Source organism: Cannabis sativa, unplaced genomic scaffold (genome assembly GCF_029168945.1).
Source record: "Cannabis sativa cultivar Pink pepper isolate KNU-18-1 unplaced genomic scaffold, ASM2916894v1 Contig3, whole genome shotgun sequence".
Taxonomy (NCBI): Eukaryota; Viridiplantae; Streptophyta; class Magnoliopsida; order Rosales; family Cannabaceae; genus Cannabis; species Cannabis sativa.
The window spans coordinates 5,969,227-5,985,045 of NW_026870039.1; the positions used below are offsets into that span (position 1 = coordinate 5,969,227).

The 15,819-nt window shown below is 35.6% G+C and overlaps 2 protein-coding genes across 2 annotated transcripts; both read left to right on the forward strand.

The window, feature by feature from the left end:
* Window positions 1-1,042: 1,042 nt before the first annotated feature.
* Window positions 1,043-2,543, forward strand: LOC133033138 (uncharacterized). Its single transcript, XM_061107750.1, has 2 exons — window positions 1,043-2,092; window positions 2,190-2,543. Exons 1-2 carry the CDS (start codon window positions 1,838-1,840, stop codon window positions 2,541-2,543), a joined length of 609 nt encoding a protein of 202 aa, XP_060963733.1. The 5' UTR covers window positions 1,043-1,837.
* Window positions 2,544-3,261: 718 nt separating this feature from the next.
* On the forward strand, window positions 3,262-4,084 carry LOC133033243 (uncharacterized). The gene is made up of 3 exons (XM_061107916.1): window positions 3,262-3,453; window positions 3,541-3,866; window positions 3,946-4,084. The coding sequence occupies exons 1-3, from the start codon at window positions 3,277-3,279 to the stop codon at window positions 4,082-4,084; spliced, it is 642 nt and encodes a 213-aa protein (XP_060963899.1). The 5' UTR covers window positions 3,262-3,276.
* Window positions 4,085-15,819: the final 11,735 nt, after the last annotated feature.

The following is a 15,819-nucleotide window of genomic DNA, read 5'->3' on the forward strand; positions in this document are numbered from 1 at the left end:
TTAGCCTATTTAAAAGGGAAATTTCAATTTTTGACCCTAATAAAATACCCCATTTCAAAATATATACCCTCCACTAATTTATACAAATTAATTCCACTATTACTCATTTGTACCCAAAATACCCCTCAAATTTAATTTTCCTATTCACACTCTCTTTCCGTCTTTCCCTCTCTTTCACTCTCTCTCTCTCTCTCTCTCTCTCTCTCTCTCTCTCTCTCTCTCTCTCTCTCTCTCTCTCTCTCTCTCTCTCTCTCTCTCTCTGTCGTTCCATCTCTCTCTCTGTCGTTCCCTATCCCTCTTCGACATCGACCCAACATCACGACCCACTCCGGCCATCCACCCACGTCCCCGACCCACTCCGGCCATCCACCCACGACCCCGACCCAACCACGAACCACCACGGACCACCACCACGACCCAGTGACCACCACGAACCACCACGAACCACCACGGACCACCACAAAACGTCGCCGCCACCACCACCCGTGATCGTCGACACCGAACAGAGGCCATCGCCACCACGAGCAGTACCCGTCGCCACCACCACCCGTGATCATTAAAAGGTAATGTTTATGTTTTGAGAAAAAAATACATTTTTCATAGATTTGGATGCCAATTATTGCATGTTGTTGAGATTAGTGGATTTTGTGTAGCATTTGTGATCTTTAGGTTGTAGATTGTAGTGTTTCAATGAAATCTGTGTAAATTACAGGGTTGTCGATGACATGTCGATAGGTTGTCGATAGGATGTCGATAGATTGAGTGTCTGTTTGAATGTTACTGTAATTTGTATGTCGATAGGATATCGCTTGTATGTCGATAGGATGTCGACTGGTATTTTAAGAGTATTTATGCCCTATATTGTCGACGACTTGTCGACAGTATGTCGATGGTATGTCGATTAAATGAACTTGTTGATTGTTAGGTTGTATTGTCGACTGAATGTCGACTGTATGTCGATAAATTTGTGTAATTGTTATTTGTTTGAATTGTCGACTGAATGTCGACAGGATGTCAACATTTTGTTGACATGAAAGTATTTTGTCTGCTTTTGATAATGTCGACATAATGTCGAGGGTATGTCGACATAATGTCGACATGTTTGTTTTGAAATTTTTGTGTGCTTACTGTTAGATAATGTCGACTGAATATCGACATGATGTCGATGTTATGTCGACCATTTTAAATTTTTTTAGCAGCTTTATTTATTTGTTTTTTTGTTTTTTCAGATGGCTCCCAGACTCATTATTCCAGCACCCGAGCATTTCACTGGCCGCGTCACATATAGGGGCAATGGAATTTTTGCAAAAATTAAAGCTCGGTTTGAGGAGTTCAACCTTAATAACACGGCGAAGGAAAGCCGTTTCGGGAGCTTCTGGAATGCCGTACCACTGACATTCTCCTCGGTGTTATTTCACCAGCTGATGCTCCACAAAATGAAAGTGGATGCTCAGGAGGAGTTGAGGATGAGGTTTTATGTTGGTCGGAAGGAGGTCCGATTCGAGTGCCGGAGTTTGCACTCATTACGGGTTTGGACTTCTCCTCGGGGCCAACAGAAGAGGAGAAGGCTGCGCAGGTCGCGCGCTCGGGGTCAGACCGATTGATCAACAAATATTTCAACCGGTCTGATAGTGTGAAGACAGAAGCACTCCAACTTCAGTTCACAAACTGCCAGAACCCGGAAGACTTGTACAAGCTCGGCTTGTGCTTGTTTGTGGAGTCAGTGCTTCTGGGCCGCGAGGCCAACGCGCTGATCACGCCTCACATACTTAGATATGTGGAAGACCTCGAGTTCTTCTTCCGGATTCCTTGGGGGAAGCACTCATTCGCCAGACTCATGCACTCGCTTCAGAAAGACATGTTGAAACAGAAGGCCAACTACGAGAAGAAGCTGAGTTCGGATGTTCAGCACGAGTGCAAATACATAGCATATGGCTTCGCACCTGCAGTCCAATATTGGGCGTACGAGGCCATTTTGGAGGTTGGCAAGAGGTATGGCACGAACCACGGGATTCGGTTCCCCAGGATGCTTAGCTGGACGAGCAAAGGCGATATTGGGAAGAAAGACGTCAGCGCATTATTTTCTAGACGGGTATGATTTTCACTTATGTTCTGAATAATTATTTAACATAAATGCTTGTAATAAATGCTAAATGGTTTTATTTTGATATTTGTTAAACCATAAACAGAATCTGGAAGTGGTGAAGGGGCTACTTCCACGGACAGAGGAGGAGGCATTTGTGAGGACAATATCTTACGATGGTGTGGAGAACCTGGTTGATGATGTTGTGGATGACACAGAGGCTGAGGCAGGTAGTCAGGTACCAGAGACTCAGGTCCCAGACACTCAGGAAAGAGACACTCAGGTACCAATTTCTGGAACTTTTTTTTATGTCTTTATTTTTTATTATTTTTTTTATATAGTGGAGGGTATATCGTATGCTTACCGTATTTTTTTGATATATATTTTTTCAGGCCACTGGTTTGAAACCTCAGCCCAGTGCACCATCTGCATCAGGCGTTCGGGGTGCCGAGTACACTGATTTAGTGGCTCGGTTAGATAGGATCGAGGCTGACACTCAGGGTCTGTATGCTGCTCATGTCGAGCTGAAGAAGGCATACGAGACCAGCCCTGTAGAGCTGAAGGGTGGTCAGAACGTAATTATGGAGCAGCTTAGACACATATTGGCCATGTTGAATCGTCCGCCAACGACGGCTTCGGCACGGAGGCCCCAGCGGATCCATCTACCCCACCACCAGCTGCTTCACCCCCAGTAGAAGAGGATGAGGTCTTCCCCGACGATTACGATCCTTATGAGGGAGCTCCAGCGACTCCGATCGAGGCACAACCTCTTATCCATGTACATGACACCGAGTCGCAGGGTGAGATTCTGTCCATAGAGGCACAACCTGCAGTGGTTAAGAGTCGGAAGAGGAAGAGAAAGCCTCCTGTATGGTTCGGTGACTATACGGAGATGAAGAGGAGACATAGGCCATCTTCGACTTTTGATCCCCTGGAGCCACCGGATGAGAAATTGTTAACCACTTTCCGAAAGTGGTGTGTTGGACTCATTCCGAACCACCGACTTCGGGATTTGAGAAGTGGTGATTACGGTCCAGGATTCTTTTGGATAATGCTCACACCAAAGGAATGGCTTACAGATGACGTAAGTAAAGTATTTTATAATATTACTTCACTTTACAACTTTATGTGCAATTAATATATTTTTTTTTCTAACTGACATTTCCCTTTATATGCAACATATAGATGCAGCAATGCATATGCTGAGGAGGCGACACACCGACTATCCACTGACATTTCCTCAGAAGGGTATCATTCTCTCCACATTCGTGACCGCCATGATCAGCAGTGCATGGACGAGCCACAAGGGTCCGAGGAAAAACTTTAAATGGGAGGATTATATCCTGGACTACTGCACAGGGGCTCATAAGGTATTGTTTTAGTAAGATTTTAAATGTTAATTGTTTGGGAAGATTATTATGGTTTGTTAATTGTTTCGTTGTTCTCTGTAATTACAGTCCCAAGTCTTTGAGAGATGGAGGGGTAACGAGTTTATTTACTTCGTTCTGCACCTTCCCACGGCAAGACACTGGGTCACAGTTGAAGTCGACATAGAGCTGTGGAAAATTAATGTCTACGACTGTGATTCCAGCGTCTGTCATTGGACCGCCATGGAACCCATCATGAAGGTTTGGGCAGAACTGCTGCCCTCGCTAATCCTTGCAACCGGGGAATTTCCACATAACAACCAGATCATGGCGTTAGCTAACGGTGACATCACGGTGCTTCCAAAAATGCACGCGACTCGAGCCACTCACGACTTAGTTCCGAAGTCAGCAACCAGGTACATAGCGATAAAAAAGTACTATAGTATTAAAATATGTTTTACGTTAGACTGACTTTACATTTTATTTTGCATTTAGTGGTGATTGTGGCGTGTATTGCATTGAGTATGTGGAGCATCTCATGATGCAGCGTGGATTGACCGATGTGACGCCAGACCGGATAGCCATGTTTCGTCAACGGTGGTGTGTCGATTTATTTTACCAAAATGTCGGCTGATTATAATTTAAAAAAAAATAATTTCTTATGTTATGGTTTGTGGTGAGTTTTATTTAATGTTTGTTTTTTTTTTATGAACTTTTATTTTCTGTTTTTTTTTTTTATGTTTTTTTATGTTATTTTTAATGAACTTTATTTTCTATTAATGTTATGTTATGTTTATGTTTTATCCACGGTATTTTTCCATTGCATCGATATTTTGTCGACATCATGTCGACAAAATATCGACAACTTCTTAAAAAACAAAAATGCTTGTTGTCGACATTCTGTCGACACACATGTCGACAAAATGTCGACAAATAGTTAATCCCATGTTGGTTGCATGATGTCGACAACATGTCGACATAACGTCGATAATGGTCGTCACTGACCTTTCCTTTGTAATCATCGACAAACCATCGACATATCATCGATAACACTGGAAAACCCAGAAATCGACTGAAAACCAGATCTGCCAGATCTCAACAATTTCAGACCAAAAAACAGCAGTTCCAACAATAAACACACGTATAACAATTTTAAACTACATAAAGTCAAACAAAATGCTTAAAATACAACTTACCCATTATAATGGTGTAAGATTCTTGAGTGATGTTGTATTGTGCTTCGGTTTTCCACCAACACCCACCGAGAAAACAACCATTCAACAGCAAATAAAGAGAGTGGGACGGATAGAGGGAAATTTTTTCCTAGAGAGAGAGAGTGGTGCACGAGAGAGAGGGAAGAGGGAAGAGAGAGAGAGAGAAATACCACTTTCAGATTTTAGCTTTTTTTTTTTTTTTTAAAAAAAAAAGGGTAAAATGGGAAGTTCATGTAATTAATGGACTAAATTTGTACAAATTAAGGAAGGGTATAAATTTTGAAATGGCTTGTATTATTAGGGTCAAAAATTGAAATTTCCCATTTAAAATAGGAATTGGGTCTTGGTATTTTTTTTTGGATAAGTTGAGGAGTACCTCTTTTTTATATTCATTAATCGAAAATACCCTCATATTATATTTTAGTAAAAAGTACCCACTTTTGTGAGTAGGTTGCCTAATATGCCTTCATTCTCCACTTAAGTCTAGTATATAATTTACATCAACTTAAAGGTATAATAGGAAAATTATCTATAAAAGTGGGTATATCTTAAAGAATATAGAAAGAAAGGTAAAAATTAAAACAAGTAAAGTAAAGTAAGTATACAATGTAATTTTCTCTTTCTTTTTTTTTTAGAAATCTAGAATAGTATACACTTTTTTGTATCCAATTTACAATAATGACGTTACTACTATTATTGGTGTGTCACGTCAGCTAAATCTTATGTATCTAACGCTTTCTGTTATTTTGTTATTTTTCTACGTTTTTAAAAGTAATATTCTGATTACTTAGTTATCTTTACATAAAAAATTTCATTTATATATCATATTTGAGATACATTTTGGTTACCTTTAAAATTTTTATGTTACATTATGGTAGATTATAATTTAAAATATATTTAGGTAACTTTGAAAATTATTTTTGAAACTAATGAGTTGTTATATAATATTTTTAAGTTAATTTTGTCATTTTATTTATCAACTTATCTTTTCTTTCACAAACGCTATATTTTAATTCTAACTCTATAAATGTCAATTCAATCTATTTAATAATTATAATTAATTATTAAATAAAATTATTATTTAACTTATTTATTATTAAGACCTTACAAAGTCTCTTAATTAATAAATAAACTCTAAATCCTTTTTTCTTTTCAAATCAGCCATTGCTTAGTGAAAAATTCACAAATAACATAGTCTTATTTAAAATTCTAATTGACTAATTAAAACCAATTAATTGAGACTACAAAACAATATTATCCCAGTTAGTGTGAGGACTATGACCCTATATAATCAAGCTTCCAATAAGTAGATTCAAAATTTACCAAGTAAATTTCTTAACTTATTAATTCCTCCGGACTCCACTATAGATTTAAAACTGCACTCCTGATTACATAGAACGCTCTATTACCAAAAAGAGATGCAATTTAAATTACTCATTGTTTCAATCCAAATAGTCAAAGATCATCTATAGATGATCTACATCGAGTAGGGATAAATTTACCATTCTACCCTTCAATGTATTTTATCCTGAAAATACTTAACTACTTGTAAATGATATTTCAGTAAACAAATATAAGTACTGAAATGAGCGCTCAATCATTCATCGCGTTAAGCCAAGCTTGAAGGAAATCATCATTTCACTTCTAGAAGTTATAGAAGCTATAGATTCCATATTTATAATTAGCGATCTCACTTAATTGTACTACCATGTTCCAAAGATGTAAGTATTAAGAAAATCCACTTGGTCAACTTTAACGAACAAGTCAAAGAATATGAATGATACATTTAAGCCAGAATCTAACCATCTCAGGATTAAGATCTATTTACATAAGATCAACTAAATGATATTGACTTATAAAAATTTAACAGTAAGTTTATAATATTAACTAATGTCAATATCGGTTGAGTCCGATGTATACTCCATACATCTGATACTAGCATATTTGCCAATGTCCTAGAAGAGACATACTTATCTAAGGTGTAAGTAAACTTTATCGTTGATTATCATGTCAGTGTAAATCCAGTGTACTGACAAATCATGGGACTAAAACTTTAAAGCATATAATCATGATTATTTTTCACTGTGAAGACAACACTATAATCATGAATAACTAACTATATGTTCAGGATTTAATAGAATTTATACATTATGAAAGTAATCATGTGAACCATACAACATAAAATGATTTCTACTCTTTTATTAATTAGTAAATCTAATTATTTTGAAATGGATTTTATTTAGGACATAAAATTCTAACAGTTAGATATCACTGGATTCGTTATGTGCTTAAGATGAAAGAATTACACTTATAAAAAAGTTCATACCAGTGAGATTGGTTGACAAAGAATTTGTTAGACTTTTTATTTGGGCTTACATTAAATTTTATTGGTTTTATTAAAACTTGGGTTGATTGGATAGTTCTTTGTTGTATTAGCCCATGTTGTTGGTGATCAATTGTTAATGGGCTTAGCATCTGTGAGTAAAGTCTAGGTGAAGCAGAAGTGTGGGCTTTTCTAGTTGGTCAAGCCTTTGATGAGCAGGCCCAGCCCAACTAGGGTTTTGTAGCTAAGTCCCCTCCCTAACTCTATAAATACATATTGTCTCATCACAATTGTATACCTTTTGATAATCAGAGAAAATAAACTGCTTCTGATTTAGAGATTTAGGGAGGAAGACTTAGTTGATAGTATTGCACTATCAAATTGGAGTAACTGTTGTGGATCAATCAGAGAAAATTGTTATGGATCAATCAGGTACACATACTCAATTATCATATACTACTATTGTGTTCTATGTTATATACAAATAGATCTTGGGTTAATTGTTAATTTATCTGACATGTGGTATCAGATTGCCTATTGTATATGATTTAGAACCTATAATTAGTATAATTAATTTGTATATGTTAATTATCCATAATTTCATATTAATTTCGTTATTATTTTATGTTGAATTTTTTGTTTTTAAATCTTAAAACTTTAGGGGTTTTGTTTATTATTAAATTCTCGTTCTATTGATATATTATATGCATGAAATCATTGTGTATATTAAGAGAATTTTAAATTTAAAGTTTTAGGGTTTATATGATTATAATATGAAATTATATTTTGTGTATTTTGATTTTATTGTTTTTGATCTACAATTGATAATAGATTTCTCATAATTAATTGTTTATCAATGTTCCTACATAATTAATTTCGGATTTAACTAAGGTTAGCATTACAATTTTTTTCTTTTGTGTTCTTCAATTTTGGGAGTGATTTTAGCCATAGATCTACCCATTTATTTTTTAATACACGAAATTAATAGTGTAAATCAACTAGAAATTGAATCCCGAGCAAAACCCATCCAAAATCCCCACTTTTCGACGAATTTTTGGCCGGAAAACAGTTGCAGACCCGACTGGCCGAACCGGGTCACGTGACCCGAACTGCTGACCCGCTGGAGGTTGAAGACAACTCCCAGCCGCGAAGCCCACTCGCGCAGGCGGCGCGTGGGGGCGCGTGGGGCCGGCTGGGAGGTCCGTTTTCGACGATTTTTTTTTTCAGCGTTATTAGAATTTAATTTCTGATTTTTCTATGATTTTTAATTAATTTTTTGACTCCGTTTAATAATTATTATTATTTTAATGATAATTATGTAGTTAAAAAATTATTAAAAATATTTTTTGATAATTTTTCAAAATTTGTCAATCATAGAAAATTTTTTGAGTTTCTTCTCGTTCCATAAAACATAGTCACTCTCTTATTTAATTTATTTTGACTATGTAGTCTCCACCAATTTTCTTATATTCACATCTTTTGATTAATTGTTGTTCTAAAGTTATAAAACTTGATTATTTGATATAAAAAATAATGTGTTATGGTGGACACTTTATTTTTTTTATTATCAATATAATAAAAGCAATTATATATCTCTTTTGGAAATTTGGTTGAAAATTATTAATTTTCAATGATTGTTTTATCACCAAATTTCACATGTTGAAGAAAATATTATAATTTTGGTTGACTATATGTGTAATTACTTGCCCAAAGGTAGTATTTACATATATTAGTTCACATTCCATGAAGTGAGTTAATATTAAATGTATATATTTTAATTATTTGCCCAAAGGTAATAATTTAAATATATAAATTTATTATTATTTTTTTGCTTGAATTAATACATATTTTTAAGAAATTTATTTGCCCAAAGGTAATAAAATTCTTAAATAATATGTATTTTTTCTTTGTTGTTAACTTCATGAAGGTAAATCATGTGTGTGTTATATTCTCACCCCAAAGGGGAGTTTATAATGACCAGTTGATTCTACAATATTTTCTAATACATTGCTCATATTGCTTATTCAAGTTTTAATTTTTGAATTTTTCAGTCTCCTTTTCTGTGAACAACAATAATGCTTCCATCCATATTTTGAATGCTTCCAACTACAAGACATGGAAACGAGATGTGGAATTTACTTTAGGCATAATGGATATGGACTTGTGCCTACGAGAAGAAAAACCTGCTGATCTTACTGACTCCAGTACAGCTGCCGAGAGAACTCATCATGCACAATGGGAAAAGTCAAGTCGTCTTAGTCTTCTTACTATGAAAAGATCCATTCCTGAACATCTATTGAGTGGTTTGCCAGACACTACAAATGCCAAAGAGTTTTTCAATGCTGTGAAAACGCTGAAGCTGGACATCTTATGGATGAAATGACAACCATTAAGTATGATGAATTAAAAGGAGTGCGAGATTTTATTCTGAAATTGGTGAATGTTCAGTCTAAGTTGAAAGATCATAATATTCCTCTTACTGACTCTTTCATTATTCATCGAGCTCTTCATGCTCTTCCTGCCTCTTTCAGCCTTATCAAGACAGCCTACAACACATACAATCAAACATGGACTATCAGCGACCTAATTTCTCAGTGTGTAGCTGAAGAAAGCAAGCTTAAAAGGGAGAAGAATGAATCTGCTAACTATGTTTCTCACCTCAAGCCCAACAAAGGAAAAGGAAAATTCAAGAATAAAAATGATGGTGCTACAAAACAGAATGGTAATGGTAAGGAGCATAAGAATAAACAGAAGAATCACAACGGAAAGTCCAAATACTCTAATGTGAAGTGTTACTTTTGTGAAAAATTGGGGCATCGGAGAACAGACTGTCACAAATTTAAGACTTGGTTAGAAAAGAAGCAAGCACAATCAGGTAATCCATTGGCATGTGTTTGTTTTGAATCTAATCTAGTTGATGTTCCTATTGATTCTTGGTGGTTAGACAGTGGTGCTACTGTTCATGTTTCTGCTTCCTTACAGGGGCTAAGGGATCTCAGGAAGCCAAGTGAGAGGGAGTCCAAGCTTAAAGTGGGCAATGATGTTGGAGTTGACGTTATCTATGTTGGAACATTTATTCTTGAATTACAGTCTCGTGATAAGATTATTCTGAACAATACTTTTTATGTTCCTACTTTTAAAAGGAATTTAGTTTCGCTTCCGCTTTTGGTTAAACAAGGATATTCTTTTCATTTTGCAAATGATAATGTTGACATTATGCTTGACTCTCGAATTATTGGAAATTGCTTTTATTCTGATGGTCTTTACAAGTTGTCATTGGCTCCTTTAGATTCCTCTTTTAATGTTGTGAATACTGTGGGTAAAAGACCTCATATTAAGGAAACATCCTTATTGTTATGGCACAAAAGATTGGGTCATATTTCCAGAGAAAGGGTTGATCGTTTAATTAAATCTGAAATACTTCCTCCTCTTGATGCTTCTGATTGGGATACTTGTGTTGATTGTACTCGTGGAAAATTGACTAAAACAAGAAAGAAGACTGCAAACCGCAGTCAATCTTTATTGGAAATTATCCACACGGACATCAGTGGTCCTTATTCCACCACGTTGTGCAGAAATAAGTATTTTATCACTTTTATTGATGATTTTTCTCGTTATGGATTCACCTATTTAATTAAAGAAAAATCTGACGCCCTTGATAAACTCAAAATTTTTCGAAATGAGGTTGAGAAACAATTAGGAAGAGTCATCAAAGTTGTTCATTCGAATCGTGGAGGAGACTATTATGGTCGTTATACGTAATCTGGACAACACATGGGGCTTTTTGCGAGTACTTACAAGAAAATGGTATAGTTGCTCAATACACTATGCCCGGTTCACTGAGCAAAATGGCGTTGCCGAAAGGAGAAATCGCACTCTCATGGATATGGTTAGAAGTATGATGAGTAGAACAAATCTTCCAGAGTTTTTATGGGGTGAAGCACTTATGACTGCAACTTATATTTTAAATCGTGTTCCCAGTAAATCTGTTCCCAAGACCCCTTTTGAGTTATGGACTGGGCGGAAGCCTAGTCTTAATCATCTTCGAGTATGGGGTTGTCCAGCTGAAGTAAAGATTTATGATCCTAATTTGAAAAAGTTAGATCCGAGAACAAATCGCTGTTATTTCATTGGTTATCCAATGCGCTCAAAAGGCTATCGCTTTTACTGTCCCACTCGTGGTACGCGAATTGTTGAATCTCAGACTGCTAAATTTCTGGAATTTGATGTTGCTGAAAAAATTCCTTCAACATCTCTTGAAATGGGGGAGTCATCTAAAGGAATTTGTATTCCTATGTCATTTTCAAGAGATGATAATAGTAGTCTCCATCCTACTCCAGTTGGTAATGCTCCCATTGTTGATGAATATATTGCTCCCGATATCGAAGATGATGAAGGTCCTATTATTGATGAAGGGCCTATTAATGATGAAGCTCCTATTGTTAATGAGAATCCTGTTATTGAAGAAATTCCAGTTGTGGAAGATGTTATTCAAAACAATGATCAACAAAGAGAAGTTATTCCAGAAGTACCTCCTCTAAGAAGATCTCAGAGACAAAAGAAGTCAACAAAGTGTCATGATAATTTTGTTTATCTTGGAGAAGGAGAATATGATATTGATCATTTTGTGGATCCTGTCACTTTTAGTGAAGCACTTAATAGTCCACAATCTTCAAAATGGTTAGCAGCTACGGATGATGAGATCGACTCCATGAAGAAAAATGGTGTATGGGAGCTAGTTTTATTACCTGATGGTTTTAAACCAATAGGTTGTAAGTGGATTTTAAAGGCTAAAAGGGATAAAAAGGGACAGATTGAAAGGTTTAAAGCGCGTTTAGTGGCTAAAGGCTTTACTCAAAGAGAAGGTATTGATTACACTGAAACTTTCTCACCTGTTTCCACTAAAGATTCATTCAGAATTATTATGGCCTTAGTTGCGCATTTTGATTTAGAGTTGCATCAAATGGATGTTAAAACTGCTTTTCTGAATGGAGAATTGAATGAGGAAGTCTATATGTCTCAACCTGAAGGCTACAAGGAGAAAGGAAAAGAACACTTAGTTTGCAAGTTGAAACGATCCATTTATGGTCTCAAACAGGCATCTCGCCAGTGGTACTTGAAGTTTGACCAGGTTGTGACATCGTTTGGTTTCGTAGAGAACAAGTTTGATCGGTTGTATTTATATGAAGATCGATGGGAGTCGTTATATTTTTCTTGTTCTTTATGTAGATGACATTTTACTTGCCAGCAGTGATTTGTCACTACTAAATGAGACCAAAAATTTTCTGTCTTCCAATTTTGATATGAAAGATCTTGGAGAGGCATCCTATGTTTTGGGGATTGAGATCCATCGTGACAGGAATCGAAAAGTTCTTGGCTTATCTCAAGAAGCTTACATTAATCGTGTGCTCAAAAGGTTCAACATGGATTTGTGTAAAGCTGGTTTAGTTCCTATTCTGAAAGGGGACAAGTTCACTAAGCAAAGAATGTCCTAAGAACGACTTGGGAAGAGGAGCAATGAAGAACATCCCTTATGCAAGTGTAGTAGGGAGTTTGATGTATGCTCGTGTTTGCACTCGACCTGACATAGCTTTCGTAGTAAATGTTCTTGGGAGATATTTATCTGATCCTGGCCTTGATCATTGGGTTGCAGCCAAGAAAGTTTTGAGATATTTGCAAAGAACGAAGAGTTTTATGCTTGTGTATAAGCATGTTGACAATCTTCGAGTTGTTGGTTATTCGCATTCGATTTTGGTGGTTGTGTAGATGATTTAAAGTCAACTTCGGCTATATTTTCACCTTGGCGAGTCTTGCTATTTCTTGGAAGAGTGTCAAACGGAGACTTTGATCACGTCATCTACTATGTATCTTTGAGTTTGTTGCATGTTATGGGGCATCTTTGCAAGCTTTGTGGCTGAAGAATTTTATTTCGGAGATACGAGTGGTTGATTCTATTTCCACACCTATGCTAATCTATTGTGATAATAATGCTGCTGTTTTCTTTTCAAAGAATAACAAGATTAGTAGTGCTTCTAAACATATGGAAATAAAGTATCTCACTGTCAGAGACTTGGTCAAGAAAGGAGACATTGTCATTGAAAATTGCAAGACCGAGTCGATGTTAGCTGATCCTCTAACCAAAGGGTTAAGTGCCGTGCTGTTTAATAAACATGTTGTTAATATGGGCATTTTAGAATCTTTTGATCTTTTGGGTTAGTGGGAGTTTTGTTTTTTTGTTTGTTTTTAGAAATTATTATTTATAATTTTCTGAATAAAGTTATGAACTACATTTTATGTTTCAATATATTTTTATTATTGAATGGATATGTTTTCAATTATGTTTTGTTATATTCTCGAGAATGATTGAATTGAAAGCATGTGGTTCATATTGTTGTGATCATTGTCTTTTAAATTTATTTGCTTATTGACAATGATATGTTGTTGGCTTAATTCTTTAAGCAAGTTTAGTGACACTTACTTATTTTAAGTGGTGTATGTTTAATTTCACTGGCTTATTTATTAAGCATCACGGTATCAGTGAAATTGAGGACTGATAAGAATATTATGTTATTTTATATTGATCACATGTTGAACATAATTCCTTACCACACTACTAGACTTATTGACCATGTCGATTTAATACTTTGGTATTTGTGATTATGAATGTCTTTTGTTGAGCTAAAAACAATATGACTGTCATAGTTCATTATCAAAGGTTAAATTGGACCGGTATGTTGAGATGCTATCAGAGAACTATCAGTTTTTAAAGTGGCCACAAATGTTTTCCTGTTGTTCAACCCATGAGTCGTTTTCAAACAAAATTATTTTGATATATAATATATATGTATTAAAATCAATGTAGCCCAAGTGGGAGAATGTTAGACTTTTTATTTGGGCTTACATTAAATTTTATTGGTTTTATTAAAACTTGGGTTGATTGGATAGTTCTTTGCTGTATTAGCCCATGTTGTTGGTGATCAATTGTTAATGGGCTTAGCATCTGTGAGTAAAGTCTAGGTGAAGCAGAAGTGTGGGCTTTTCTAGTTGACTGAAGCCTTTGATGAGCAGGCCCAGCCCAACTAGGGTTTTGTAGCTAAGTCCCCTCCCTAACTCTATAAATACATATTGTCTCATCACAATTGTATACCTTTTGATAATCAGAGAAAATAAACTGCTTCTGATTTAGAGATCTAGGGAGGAAGACTTAGTTGATAGTATTGCACTATCAAATTGGAGTAACTGCTGTGGATCAATCAGAGATAATTGCTATGGATCAATCAGGTACACATACTCAATTATCATATACTACTATTGTGTTCTATGTTATATACAAATAGATCTTGGGTTAATTGTTAATTTATCTGACAGAATTTTCCTAAAAAGAAGCTTAAAGCTTGTAGGCAAAGAGCAGGCTTAGTTGAGCCCACTAACTGAGGCAATGGAGGAGATTTGTTAGGTCCACCACAAAAAAAAAAAAAAAAAAAAAAAAAAAAAAAGAGAGAGAGAAAGGGCTGATTTAGTTCTTGTCGTGGAGAACAAAAAGTAGCAGCCAAGAATTAGAAAGAAGAAAAGAGGGAAAAAAAATAGAAGAAATCTAGCGGGAGAAAGTAGGTTTTGCTACTTTGCATTGTAGACATGGCTGGTGATTGTGATTCTAGCAAATACACTTCAAGATTCTTGATGACATTTACAAGGGGAGTTGTTTCATGGCAATCAAGGTTACCGAAATGTGTTGCTTTGTCTACTACATAAGTTGAATACATAGTTGTAACTAAAGCTTGTAAGGAAACTTTATGAATAAAAAAGTTTCTATAAGAGTTGGGCTTGGAGCAAGAAAGATACTTTGTCTACTGTGACAGTCAAGAGTATCATTCACCTCAGAATTCAACATTCCATTCCAGATCCAACCATATTGATGTTAGATATCAATGGATTCGCGATGTGCTTGAGATGTAAGAATTGCACTTAGAAAAAAGTGCATACCAGTGAGAATGGTTCAGATATGTTGACAAATACTTTTTCTAAGAAGAAGCTTAAAGCTTGTAGGCAAAGAGCAAGCATAGTTGAGTCCACTAACTAAGGCAGAGGGGAAGATTTGTTGGGTCAACCACAAAAAGAAAGGGCTGATTTAGTTCTTGTCATGGAGAGCAAAAATTAGCAACCAAGAAAAGGAAAGAAAAAGAGAGGGAAAGAAGAGAAGAAAGCTAGAGGGAGAAAGTAGGTTTTGCTACTTTGCATTGAAGATCAAGTGGTTGATTCTCATCTATTTTGACTCAAAGTTTTGGGCGATGAATCCTTGTGAGGTGCTCTACCAATCTACCAGTTTTGATTTGACAATTGTTCTCTATAAGGTGCTCTTTTCTACAATACCCACCAGATGAGACCCAAAATTTTTCTTTGTGTATCCATCTTTTGAGATGATGATGATGATGATTGTTTAATCTTGATGTTGTTGTGAGTCTCCAGTTTTACAAGAGAACTTTGTAATCCCATTATTAAACTTCAATAATAGTGGATGATTAAAGCGAACTATAGTCCCCGTAATTTTTTCCCACATTGGGCTTCCACGTAAAAATCGTAGTATCTCCCTTTCATGCTTTGATTTGTGTATTTTCTATTGCTTGTAGTGCTTTAGTTGATATTTGATATTGTTAATTGTGGTGGTTGATAAATATCCCATTTTCGACATACAGAAAGGGAAAATATTGTGATTAATTGCAATAAATCTTCCCAATAAAAACCATAATTAAAAGAGTGATCAAATCTTGGTAAACTTGTACTATTAAACTCTAATCATTGTAACTTTTACTTTGAACTATGACTTGTATAGCT

Bases quoted from the DNA above. Each gene is read 5' to 3' on its own strand.
- LOC133033138 (XM_061107750.1), top strand. From the start codon at position 1,838: ATGCACTCGCTTCAGAAAGACATGTTGAAACAGAAGGCCAACTACGAG. The intron at 2,093-2,189 runs GTATGATTTTCA...AACCATAAACAG, and splicing joins GCGCATTATTTTCTAGACGG to AATCTGGAAGTGGTGAAGGG.
- LOC133033243 (XM_061107916.1), top strand. From the start codon at position 3,277: ATGCATATGCTGAGGAGGCGACACACCGACTATCCACTGACATTTCCT. The intron at 3,454-3,540 runs GTATTGTTTTAG...CTGTAATTACAG, and splicing joins ACTGCACAGGGGCTCATAAG to TCCCAAGTCTTTGAGAGATG. The intron at 3,867-3,945 runs GTACATAGCGAT...TTTTGCATTTAG, and splicing joins GTTCCGAAGTCAGCAACCAG to TGGTGATTGTGGCGTGTATT.